Source organism: Aspergillus sydowii, assembly GCF_001890705.1.
Source record: "Aspergillus sydowii CBS 593.65 unplaced genomic scaffold ASPSYscaffold_7, whole genome shotgun sequence".
NCBI classification, from domain to species: domain Eukaryota; kingdom Fungi; phylum Ascomycota; class Eurotiomycetes; order Eurotiales; family Aspergillaceae; genus Aspergillus; species Aspergillus sydowii.
Window position 1 is genome coordinate 223159 of NW_024467865.1, and position 11831 is coordinate 234989.

Below are 11831 nucleotides of genomic sequence, written 5' to 3' on the forward strand. Positions count from 1 at the left end.
TAAAGGAAAAGGAGGTTATTAAATTACGGGAGCGAGTGCTCCCCGCATGGACTGAACCGACCTGCCTCGGCTGGGCTCACATGACTTTCTTCCATACTCAATATTAATAGGGTATACGGGTATAATACAGGAACATGCTTAATAAAAACCTTAACTATGATGTACGTTTCCCCTCTCTTGAGTCTAAATGCTGCGCATTAGGCACTTTATCCTTCCCAGGCGAGTCGGCCTCAAAAAGCTGGGTATTCTCCGCCTCGAACAACTGATTATAATCACCAGGCAATTCCGCAACACACGGCTGATCATCGATCTCATGGCAAGTTGTTCCCCCAAATTTGGAATGCGTGGGTAATTCAGAAGGCTGTAATTGCGCATCCTGATCATTTTTGCTGTGCAGCTTCGCCCACCGGAAGCAAAACAGCAGAATCACAGCCCAGCAGATGAGAATGGTAATAGAACCAATGGTACCCCAGATCGTCAATCCAATGAAGTTTAATCCAGAATATGTAGCGGACCGGTTGCCGGTCCATGCGATCTCCTCTCGGATGCTGATATAGCAGAGGATTTTGTATATGGCGAGTAAGGAAAGAGCGGCACACCAAAACGTGGTTGCAAGGAGGAGAAGGAGTGTTGGAAGCTGCGGTGAGCAGGTTTATGGTCAGTTTTGCGTTTGAGATGAGGCAAGTGATGTTGATTTGGGGGATCACTTACGATGTGTCCCCCAACACACCTCGGATGCCGTACAGCCAGGAAAATAGACCAAACCCAGGTTTCAGTGGCAGCCGCCCAGGCGACGATGTGAGTTGCAAATTTAATAGCTGAAGGGAGGGAGCCCATCATCATCGGCCAATCTGCGGCAAGACCATCGCCAACCCCAAAACTCAGAACACAGTTCAAAAAGAAGCAAAGGCATGCCACGAGCACAACTCCAACGAAGCAAGCCCGATGGAATAGGCGAGTTCTGTGCCATGGCCTTGCCGATTCGATGGTTCTTCCGAGAAGTAGGTGGATGAAGGTGTAGAAGACGTGAAAGTTGAGACAGATTGGCAGCCACGGGAATAGGCTGAATATTACCAGAAGGACTTTCTGTTGCATTGAATAATTGGAGTTGACACTCCAATTATAGTAGGCCACCATAAATACGAAATACCTAATGGGATATAAAAAGGTCAGTTCAACTGCACTGGAGCTGGTGGAAGCAAAGCCGCAGACTCACACTAGCCACCCAAGCAGGCAGCAAAGTATAGTCCCTCGTGGCAGGGCATTGCAATCCCCGTGCTTTTGGCGTAGAAGGGCTGCAGTGAATCCAATGTCTTGTGAAGACAACGATGGATACGGTGCTGAGAACGGAAAAAGCGAAGACGGCTTTAGCAACGCTCTCTGACCTGATGGACGACATCCTGGCGAGCTACACAATGAAGATGGGAAAGAGAACTAAAGACTCAAAGGGCGTCCCCGAGCTAATAATGAAGAATTACAAGCCTTCATCGCGTAACACATGCGTAACACCTATGCCCCGTGTGTCCGCTTGTACCATGGCCAATGTCTGGGGACTGACATAAACCTCCGCAGAAAGGAGTAGATTTTACTTAGTAGCGTTGGTGAGGAATAGATTAAACGCGTTAGTATTTGTATCGATCCTCCGCCGAAAGTCATCGATTTCAGCCTTGTCGAAGGTAATCAAGAGAACTGAAGATGTTGTCTGCCAAAAGGATCGAGGAGGGAACGAAGATGGAGCGGAAAGACACACGGTATCAATACATAGCAAGCGGTTTCGGAGAACGTCGAAGTCAGCCTTAACTTGATGATATAAGTGTCTCATCGAATTCTGAAGTAGCTGCGAACAAAAGGAGCAAAAATAAAAAGAAAAAAGAAGTGCATCATCCGTGAATCGAACACGGGCCTCATCGATGGCAACGATGAATTCTACCACTAGACCAATGATGCTAGTTGTTGTACTCGGGTCCCACATTTGACACTATACACCAATGACAAGCTGAAGCTTTACTTCCCAATCCAACCAAACCGCGTCTCACGCACAGCCTCAATATCACCACAGATACCCTCTTCCAGTATATCCGTAGCCAGTAGGCACTGGAATGCGGATTTTAACCGGTGATATTAATGGGGCCTTTCCCAACTTGGTGGACAATACATGCAGTTTCCTAGCTAGGTGGTTGGGTGTCTTTGCAGTCGTTCCTTCCGGAAGATGTAGTGCTGCTTCTGTCCTTTAAGGAAAAGAACCACCTACAGGGTTGGTACTTCCTCCAGTGCACCGTTCATCCAGGTTGGATGGGTCCAGCGTGCTTTCCTAAATTGAAACTATGTCATTGTCCCCCGGATATTGCTGTTGACATATAATCTAGTAATGGCTTTGGGACCAATTGTAGTGCGCTTGGCATCAAAGAGCTGACACCGTCCTGGATTCTCCGTTCTTTATCTATAGGCAGGGGACAAGTAGATAAAAGCAGTCTGCATGGCCGACTCAGTAAAGCAAAATGAAGGATCCCTAAAGGTATAACTGATCTGTTAGACTCGGTCCTACGCACGTAAGTTCTCCAAACTAACCCACTTAACTACAGTTGGAGGCAGTTTTGAGAAACAATCCGGATAAGGATATCCATTGCTGCTATACTACCAACTAAACCATCTGCGATAAACGAACGACATCAAAGCAGACCCAGTATCCGTACTCCCACCACCACCATCACCACCAAGTCCACCATGAGAAACGCAGAGCCGCAACTTAAAAAAGATAAATAGACCATTCACCTCAACCTGTCCACTATTCCTAGGCACCCTCCAACAGCCCTGCCGCACGACACAACTGCAGAGTACAGTGCCCAACCCAGATCCACACAGATACCACCCTCGTACCCGTCCGCAGACGCGCGCGCAAGAGGCTCCCGAGGGGAATCCAGCGCGATACAGGTCCGTTTATATCTCTATAGCTCCATACGGTATGAAACATAAAGAACCAGTATCGGCACTGCAAGCCCCGCGGGAGCCGCTTACGCAGGCGTGGACAGACCTGGTAAGTACAAGGGGGTATAGGCGTGAGAGCTCAGTGAGGAATTAGTCTATTCAACAAGTTAGCTTAGTCGAAATTTGAAGAAGGGTGGTGGACATACGTTATAACCGAAGCAGCTAGTTCCTAAGTTAAGTCACTCAGGAATCAGGCCACGACAGGCCAAGCACAGCGAGAACACGCGGGAGTGCAGCAAAGTCGAATTCCTGGTCTAGGAAGTAAGCGCCGACAATAGCCTCCATGGTGGTAGCCATAAGCTTGGGCGCGACGAAAGTTCCCTGGGAGGGGTTGTTGCGGATATACTGATCGATGCCAAGGGCGAAACCGCGCTGGGCGAGGTTGCGGTTCCCGGCGATTTCGGAGACGACGGTGGAGATTCGCTCTGGAGGCATATATGTTAGAACTTGAAATTAAAGGAGTGGAATGCTTGGATTGATGCATACCCACGCGTTGTTCGCGCTCACGCCCTTCCCGCTGTAGGGCAAGCTGGAGAGCGGTGTCGCCGAACAGGCCGTGGCCTCTGTTCCCCTCGGGGGTGTAGACGCCGGGGGCAGTGAGGGCTTCGGATAGGTGGGTTATATTGTTGAAGGGGAGGTTGAAGCGAGCCTCGAATGCGCAGGCGCGGTCGTTCATGTTGGAAGGGGTACTAGGTAGTAGCAAGTATAATAGGGCTAGGTGTGTTTGGGGAAGGCGATCTGATATGGAGAACAGTTGCGAAGCGGATTGAGGACGAGCTGATGGTAGAGAAGACTGGAGGAATCATGGCCATTTAAATACTTGATTCTGGATGTAGCTCAGCTTCTCAGGCTGATTTCGCGTACGCCTGGATTGCCCAGATGCGGTACACCAGCGCAAGGCTTTCAGCGACAGCTAGAAACGGGCTGAGTGTTGGTTAGATAGAAAATTCTACTGGTCAAAATTATTACCGCAGCTGAAATACATATGCAGACCAAAATACATGTAAAGCGCGAAGTAAACGAGGCAGAATGTGGCATAGCAAACGAATGGCAGAGAATGCAAGATGGACAAGGACAGCGCCAGAACACCGCCCCCTCAAGCCAAGAACAATCCCACCAATCGAGAATGCAATTAATTAGTCTAAAATAGCTAAATGGAGCTAAAATCTAAAGAACAAGGCTCTATGCGAGCAAATCATTTTTCAAAAATGTGAAAGTGCTCGAACAGCGTATCGCCCGTAAGCGCCTCCCCATCAACCGTGCCCTCCAGTGTGCCTGTAAACCTGGCATACATTGACCCCGACCCGTCGCCCGCGATTATACGATCCGCAGATGCTTTGAAACCAAGATGATTCCCATCGGGAAATTCGATGTTGATCTTGAACCCGGATGGATTTCCCGTGCTTGCTAGGGGCGGATATGTCGAGTTCTCGCCATACGGACGCACTGTGATACCTGAGCACTGCGAGACGAGGATCTCGTTGTCGCGGGCGACATATGCCGAGACGAAATTCTCTCTTTCGGGTGAGAGGGAGTCGAACCAGACGACGCTGTAGGGCCCTAGGCGGCCGTGGCCCCAGTACCAGGATCCGACGCTTGAGCGGAAGTTCTTGTCGCCCCAGTTCTGTGCCTGTTAGTCGAATTCATAGTAGATTTTTAAAGGAGGAGTAGACCTACTTTATCATGGTATCCAATTCCAGCGAAGTTTAATGGATGGCCGTTGACATTTAGCTGCACATTGGCTTGAGCATCTGGCACTGCATTCGTCCACCCAACGTGCGGTGCTACTTGCATACTGCTACCGCTAGCAAGCGGACCACAAGGATAGTGCGGAGGTGCAATCTAGATCCAAATTAGCATAGTCCCTAGGATCAGGTCAATAAGAAAGTAACTCACCGACTGCAGTGTAACAGTCCCCGAAATCCACGCCGCCGAGTCAAACCCCACCTGCCAGGTACTCATACTCGGAGACCCCATAAACAAGATCTTATCGGGTTTCTCAATCCACACGCCATGGACAGCATTATCGGCCGTGTTGGTAGTGAGACGCGCCTCGGTGGCGTTGAAGAAGTACGACTCGGCAGTCCCATTCGGCCAGTGAATGGTAGCGTCAGCAAGAGTCAAGCTCGTAAAGCCCTGAGCAGCGTAGTCCTGCAGGAAGTCGAAGCCGCTGGAAACTGCAGTGTAGAAGGTGACGACGACGGAGGCCTGCTGGGCTGGATCGTCGGAGACCTGGACGGCGTCGAAGGACCACCAGTCGTAGGTTGACGCATTAACGGATTGGACTTTGGCGGCGTCAAAGCCGGTGCTGTCAGATGCCCAGGTTATGTTGGAGACTTCAGGGACAGGAGTAGAGTGAACTATGGTGTTTGACGTGGTTGCTAGGACTTGGGGGGCGAGGAAAGTAAAAGGGAGGACTGAGAGGAACCTCATATTGACGGTTGGTCAAAGGCACTGTACCAAAGACAGTTCCAACACAGATCAGGGCTGAAGGCAAATGCAAGGAACTGCGACGCATAAATCAGGAATAGACGGAGTTACTTGCAGTCCTCAATAGCTGCAATATGAATAGGGAAATAAGGAGCCAATTTGTGAAGGCCTTTGAAGGCCTGCACGTTAACTGGCGGGATTCGGGCGCCGGGACAAAGAACTTCAGCATAATTGTGAATAATAATGGATGCACCTCCCCTCAATAAGACAGCCACCTCGGTATTCTGTGAAGCAGTGGATCCCCGGCCTTTACCAGGTGCCTGGCCGAGATGCCAAGTCACAGATTCCAGGGCTGCGGTCAGCATTCTGCATGGAACCGTCACACCGGTTGATGGCATCCTCGCCCCCGCAGGAACAATCTCTCCAACAAATGGTCCTTGATATTGTTCTACTTTGCCGCGCGAATAGGAGGCCTGCCCAGGGGTGGTACGCGCTAAAACATATTAGAGTTGAACGTTATCGGGGCTATTGCCGGTTCGCGATTCGCAAGGTATCGGCATTGGGCGATCAAGTCAGCCATTTGAGTAACTTGACGCACGGTTAATCCATGCAGGACGCTAGATTCTCGATAGCCATTTATAATGGTAGCTGAACATCCAAGTGGTGGAACGCGAGGGATAGCCCAGGCTTTCTAGTAAAGAGTCTGGTATTGTATTCATTGTGGTTCATCCTAGATGTCATTATCTTGTGTCCCATGCGGGCTATGCTAAATAGATGGAAACGATTCAAAGAAAGCTGTTATATAAGAAATTGGTTCACGCCATCCACTTAAACCCCGACTTTTCTGTGATTTATGGCTAGGTACATTAAATACTACATCCGCATCTGCTGCTCAGTAGCTGGCTTCAGCACACCACCACCATGAAGCTCCGCCGTCCTCCCCTCAAGCCACCCATTCCCCTCAACCCCAGAATCATAATGCAGGTTAAACCCAGCACCATAAACATCCCCCAGCCTAGAACCTGCACTCCTAAAAACCGAAACAACTGTATCCTTGGCCAAAGTCCACCGCGAGGACTCATCCAACGAAATCGAGAAATTGGCTGCACCGTAGCCCGAATAAGCCGTTCCTCGCCAGGTAGAGTGGTTAGTCAAAGTTCAGCTTATTGAGCTGCCGTTGTACGCAACCAGGTCGCCCACTAGGTCCGACCCAGAAACTGTGATAGTGAAGAGTGCTTTGTTGTCATCGGCTCCACCCCGTTCTACAAGAGTAAAGCAGTTTAATGGATTTTTTTTTTTTTTAATCTTTAGGAATGTTTGGCAAACAAGTTCGGATCGTCCCGGCGATCCCCACTTCCGTATCTTGTCCGGGATATCTGGAATTGAGACGCGCGTTAACATGGCATAAACTGACGGGGACACGGCCCCAACGCCAGGCAACGGGCAACAGTCTAGACTTCAGCACAGAGAGCCACAATCCGATCGAGCTAAGCATATATCATTGTAAGACTGTGCTCGTAAGCTTAGATGTGTATTGCAACTAGAGGCATATTTAATGAAGTATCCATTAGGCAAATGACATGAACCCCATTTCCTATTGTGATAGAAATAATAACGTAGTCAATAATACGACACTACCACAGCCAAATCCACCATAGACTAGAGTTAATCTCAACCACCAGAAATCACTCCCCAACCTCCCTATCATTCTTCCAGAACACGAACTGCACAAACGGCCACTTCATAGCCGCATGCCGAATCGATTTCCCCCAGAAAAACAGCGGAATGAAGAATAGCAGACATCCACCGGATATCCCCGCCATGGCACCGAACGCAGCTGCATATCCGGATTTTTCGATCCAGGGGTTGGTATAGAAGGAGAGAAGGAAGCCGAAGCATGCTTTCCTTCACATTAGTGACAGGCACAATGATAGGTAGGATACTCACATTTGAAGGCTAACTGAGTGACGGTGACTTCTCCGGCGACAGGACGGAAGGAGTCCACGCAGTATACAAAAGAGACATTTGTCCCCTGTGCGATGGCGAAGGACACTGGAAAGGTTAACAAGAAGCTGACAGTAAGAAAAGGATCACAAACATAATCCCAGCCCAATAGTCGGCACGATCCAGTGCCACTGATTCGCAATCCCAAACCCGTACAACAGCAAAGAAAGTGGTGCCGCGATGATACTAGGGATAATGGCTGGCAATCGCATCTCTGGCTCACGGATTCCCCCATTACGCTTTGTGAAGTAGTCCGCAACCCAGTCTGAGAAAGGCCCTCCAGCGAATGTGCCAAACAGACAGCCTATCATACCTGCAATGAAGCATAGCCCAGACTGCCACGCTTCAAAGCCATATGTAGTGCTGAATGCCGAGGCGAAGTTGGATGCGACCGCGACCAAGAACCCAATCGTCACAGACATGACAATCGTAGCCCAGAAAACAGGTGGCATAAGGATGAGACCGAACGGACGGATGAACATGCGCCAGAAGGACTCGTCGGTGTATATTCTGCCAGACCAGAAGCGCAGATCCTGCACATACGTTCTTTTCGGCGGGGTCCGGGGCAGAGATGCTTCCTCAAAGGTGCCGTCTTCTGGTTTCTGGACCTCGTCTGCGCGCTCGGTAGCCAGCGGGTTTCCCGCACGGTTGTATGCGGTTTCTGGGAAGAAGAAGATGACCACGATGATGAGGCCCCCGACGAGGCCGCAGCCTACCCAGTAGACTGTGCGCCAGTCGTGCTTGATAGATACTAGGCCGGCGATGATGATGCCGAACGCAACTCCTGCGCTCAAGGCTGCGTTGTATATCCTGTCAATGTCAGCTGTTTATTATAGGACATCCAATGCGTGAGACGTACGCCATTCCATAACCGCGTTGATGAAGATAAAACACATCAGCAATAGTAACCGGAGCCAGACACTCTCCAGCCCCAGCCCCGATCCCAAGGATAGTCCGTGTCGTAAGCTCACCCGCATACGTCCTCGCCAGTCCAGCCCCAAGTATCATGAAGAAATACAAGATGTAAGCTGCAATGTAAATCGGCCGGCGCCCATACTTGTTCAGCAGCGGGACCCAGAACAGAGTCGACACGCCCTGGAGCAGAGCACTATTGTTGAAGAAGTACGCCGCGCGACTAATCCAGTCGTTGAGATTGGTGTCACCCCCCTGCTTGAAATCGGTAGCCACCTCGACCATGACGACTGTCGGGCCGGCGGCCATGAAGTTGCACATAATCATTGCGAGCGAGACGAGGATCGCGATGTAGATCTTGTATCCGGTGGACCTGGTGAATGGAGTATTAACATGGCGTGCTGTGCTGGACAGCCACAGCCACAGCCAGAATGCGGACGTTCATACCATCGGAGTGGATCATTAGGGTCCAGCGACGGCGCCGGCCTTAAGATGATCTCATTTGTCTGCTCATTGCGCAAGCGCACATGGCCCAGACTGTGCTTGTTGAGGCCACGGCGCTCAGTTACTCCGTCTGCGTGCGGTGTCTTATGGTCTGCGTCGGCCATTGTTAGCAAAGCAGAGGAGTCAAAAACCAGCGTTGCCAACTGCTCTCGGATAGAAAGCAGGCTACGGCCAAAGGGTTATAGAAGAGTCGCCAAAGCTGTCAAAGGAAAGCATGTGGCCCGTCCTCCCCCGTATCGGCCCCTCGTTACGAAGCCATCCCCACCTTCCCGCGGCCGACGAGGGTATACGCAAGCTGGCGGACTAGTGCAGAGCTGAAGGTGCTAGCGTGTCTTCCTCGTCTGTGCAGGCATAGACCGGATCCATCTGTTCGCTTGACGGTCGATCCGGGGATGGCATCCGGGGAAGAGCGGGTCCGGGGTTGAAGACGTTGAAGATGGTTGATTATTTTGAGTCTATCACAGTTGCTTAGAAGGGACAAAGAAGCTGCCGATGTAAACCTCAGTTTTCAGGGCTGGCGTGGAGATCTAAGCTAAGATGTCACTATTCTTGTAACTGTCGCGTTCCGTGCTAACTGTTGCAGATTGATAGGAATGGCTGTCGTTCTAAATTGGCTGATATAGTCTGTACCCTGTAATATAAGACTATTGTCCGAAGAACTTGGCCTTCTCTCTTCAGCACAATTATGAGCGTGGTGTACTATAACGTCAACTGGAGTAGAAAGTCACCAACAAGTATCCATTAAGCTACACACCAACTGTCCTCGCAACTAATTACATCTCATGTAATAACCTCGAGTTCCCTGTCCTGGTCGAACTTCAACCTAAGTAGAGCCAGGGATAATCTGCCCCCCTCCCTGCAAGCTCAATGACTTTTTCTTCAGCCAGGAATTCCCAGACGCCGTCGGGTTATAGTAGATATTGTGCCCCCTGGACCGGATATTCTGATGCTTCTCATCCCCATTCCTAAACTCCTGCAAGTGCACATCCCCCGTCAGAACCCAAGTCGACGACGCATCCACAGAGACATTGAAACTGGCAGCCCCATGCCCACCGACGCGAGCAACTCCAGTCCAGGTCGAATGCTTCGAGACACTCCACGATATCGAACTCCCATTATACGCAACAATGTCACCCACCAGATCCGACTCCTCCACAACAACACTAACCTGCGCAGGCTGGATCTCCTCGTTCTCCTCGCTGCCCGCGAAATGGTCAAACGCCTGCGTCACCTGCGACGTATTGGCAATAACCAAGATCCCAGAGACAGTAGCAATCTCTGTCGCAACAATCCTAGCATCCGCAGCAACATTGCCAAACCACAGCCCGGGCCCCTCAGCCGCAGTAACAGTAAGCCGCGAGTCCTCGAACGAGATACTCGCGCCACTGCGCCGGTCCGACGAGGAGAACATCACCGTGCCAGCCAGCAGACCAGCCGTGAAGTCCACGTTTCTAAAGACCGTCTTCTGCGCCCCGTCACTGAACAGACTCGGCGACCTCTCTGCAACACCAACCACATTCGTCCCGTAGGTCTCGCCGACAGTGTAGAAGATCGCACTCCCGATCCCAACGGTATGCGCAACCGCATCAGTCACATAGATATAACCCGGGGGACTATCCCCCGAGAACGAAGAGCAGCGATTCCCACCAGCATAATGCCTAACATTCCTCGCGTAGATCGTCCCATTCCCCGCAGAATACAGACCATGCGCAACAGGACCTGAGCTGTAAAGATCCACATCATCAACATACACAACCGTGCCGTCGCCATAGGCAAAGAGATTCGCGGCCCCATTGTGCGTAGTGATGTTGGTATGGTCTATATACGAGACTGAGCCGTTGGCGATATTCACGGCGGCATTGACCCCGAAGAAACTCGCCTCGTTGAGCCAGGTGGAGTAGCCCTCCTTCACGATGGAAGCGTGTGAGATGTTCACGGCGGAGTTCTCGGTGGCGACGAGCACGCTGGTGTCGTTGGCGTTGACGGAGTGTGCTGTGTGGTCGATTGAGGCGTCCGTGTCGGTGTAGTAGTATGGGCCGGTGATGTTGATGGTTAGGACCATGGGCCCGCCATTGTCTGTGGTATAGTCGGCGAGCAGGGCGTTGTCTGTAGTGTCGGCCGTGAGGTCGGCGTAGTCGCCTGGATCTGCGATTGCGATGGAAGCCTTTACGACGGGGGCTGCTGCGAGGAGGAGTAAAGAAATGGGCGCCATATTTCACGTTTTACGGGAGATGCGCGTAGTGTCCGCTGCCCTGGTCCGCCAGCTAGGTGTCTAAGCCAGTTTATATAAAAGTCATCCCCCTGTACTGCGGATTGGAGTCTCGCCGAGTGAATAGCCTGTCCAGCCAAGAAGCTATAGACAGCGCTCTCCGAGGTGGAGCCGTATGTATACCCCGGATTATCAAGGTGGTCCCGTGTGGGGAAATGCAGCTAATACGTAGTGCATGGGGGTGAGACTTAGCTTCAGCCTTAACTTGACCATATGGTATGAAGTCTAGACATCTACAGCTGTCGTGGCTCAACCTGCAGCTTCCACCCAGCCACAAAGGCTTACCTTGATCAAGACCCTAAGGTCAAAACAGTTATCTTAGCTTTATTTATTAATTATTTCCTGGATTAACGAGACAGACTGTAGATGAACCGTAAAGCATAGCGACATCCTACACTTCCTGGCAGTCTATGTACAAGGAATACCGCTAATGGAGTAGGAGCCTCAGGCACCAAGACGGAAAAAAGACGAACATTATCTGATTTGTGGAACTTTATTCCGGGAAGAATTTTGGGACATTCTCGGACGCTGATTGGATGCAACTTTGACTGCATGAGATCACCCAGGCCCGCCATCAGCTGCCAGGGAAACTCCCTTTCAACTCTCTGGATATTATATCCAGCATGAACGGAAACGGCAGCAGTAGTAGTATTCAGCGGCGTCTAGCCCCAAGGGCCGGTCCGTCGCCGCCACAGCCGCCCGAGAAGACTGCCAAAGTCTCAAAGTC

At 51.0% G+C, this 11831-nt stretch overlaps 6 protein-coding genes and 1 non-coding gene across 7 annotated transcripts; 1 reads left to right on the forward strand and 6 right to left on the reverse strand.

Moving 5' to 3' along the window:
• Positions 1-91: 91 nt before the first annotated feature.
• ASPSYDRAFT_69553 (uncharacterized protein) lies at positions 92-1503 on the reverse strand. Its single transcript, XM_040850476.1, has 3 exons — positions 1217-1503; positions 712-1150; positions 92-637 (listed from the first exon to the last, which is right to left on the reverse strand). Exons 2-3 carry the CDS (start codon positions 1135-1137, stop codon positions 155-157), a joined length of 909 nt encoding a protein of 302 aa, XP_040701167.1. The 5' UTR covers positions 1138-1150; positions 1217-1503; the 3' UTR covers positions 92-154.
• ASPSYDRAFT_1051820 (uncharacterized protein) lies at positions 1233-1611 on the forward strand. The gene has a single exon (XM_040839829.1). It carries the CDS (start codon positions 1329-1331, stop codon positions 1560-1562), a length of 234 nt encoding a protein of 77 aa, XP_040701168.1. The 5' UTR covers positions 1233-1328; the 3' UTR covers positions 1563-1611.
• A 265-nt stretch (positions 1612-1876) lies between these two features.
• ASPSYDRAFT_t101 lies at positions 1877-1947 on the reverse strand. Its single transcript has one exon. It is a non-coding gene; the product is annotated as a tRNA-Gly (tRNA).
• Positions 1948-3168: 1221 nt separating this feature from the next.
• Positions 3169-3661, reverse strand: ASPSYDRAFT_90655 (ribonuclease III domain-containing protein; the record flags this gene model as incomplete). The annotated part of the gene is made up of 2 exons (XM_040852367.1): positions 3169-3410; positions 3472-3661. 2 exons carry the CDS (start codon positions 3659-3661, stop codon positions 3169-3171), a joined length of 432 nt encoding a protein of 143 aa, XP_040701169.1.
• Positions 3662-4099: 438 nt separating this feature from the next.
• Positions 4100-5537, reverse strand: ASPSYDRAFT_133413 (uncharacterized protein). Its single transcript, XM_040840633.1, has 3 exons — positions 4882-5537; positions 4663-4827; positions 4100-4609 (listed from the first exon to the last, which is right to left on the reverse strand). The coding sequence occupies exons 1-3, from the start codon at positions 5416-5418 to the stop codon at positions 4181-4183; spliced, it is 1131 nt and encodes a 376-aa protein (XP_040701170.1). The 5' UTR covers positions 5419-5537; the 3' UTR covers positions 4100-4180.
• Positions 5538-7100: 1563 nt separating this feature from the next.
• ASPSYDRAFT_58919 (putative MFS transporter) lies at positions 7101-8939 on the reverse strand (the record flags this gene model as incomplete). Its single annotated transcript, XM_040849605.1, has 5 exons — positions 7101-7315; positions 7363-7467; positions 7514-8229; positions 8279-8704; positions 8779-8939. The coding sequence occupies 5 exons, from the start codon at positions 8937-8939 to the stop codon at positions 7101-7103; spliced, it is 1623 nt and encodes a 540-aa protein (XP_040701171.1).
• A 658-nt stretch (positions 8940-9597) lies between these two features.
• Positions 9598-11071, reverse strand: ASPSYDRAFT_1179377 (uncharacterized protein). Its single transcript, XM_040840345.1, has one exon. The coding sequence runs from the start codon at positions 11045-11047 to the stop codon at positions 9659-9661; it is 1389 nt and encodes a 462-aa protein (XP_040701172.1). The 5' UTR covers positions 11048-11071; the 3' UTR covers positions 9598-9658.
• Between the last annotated feature and the right edge of the window lie 760 nt (positions 11072-11831).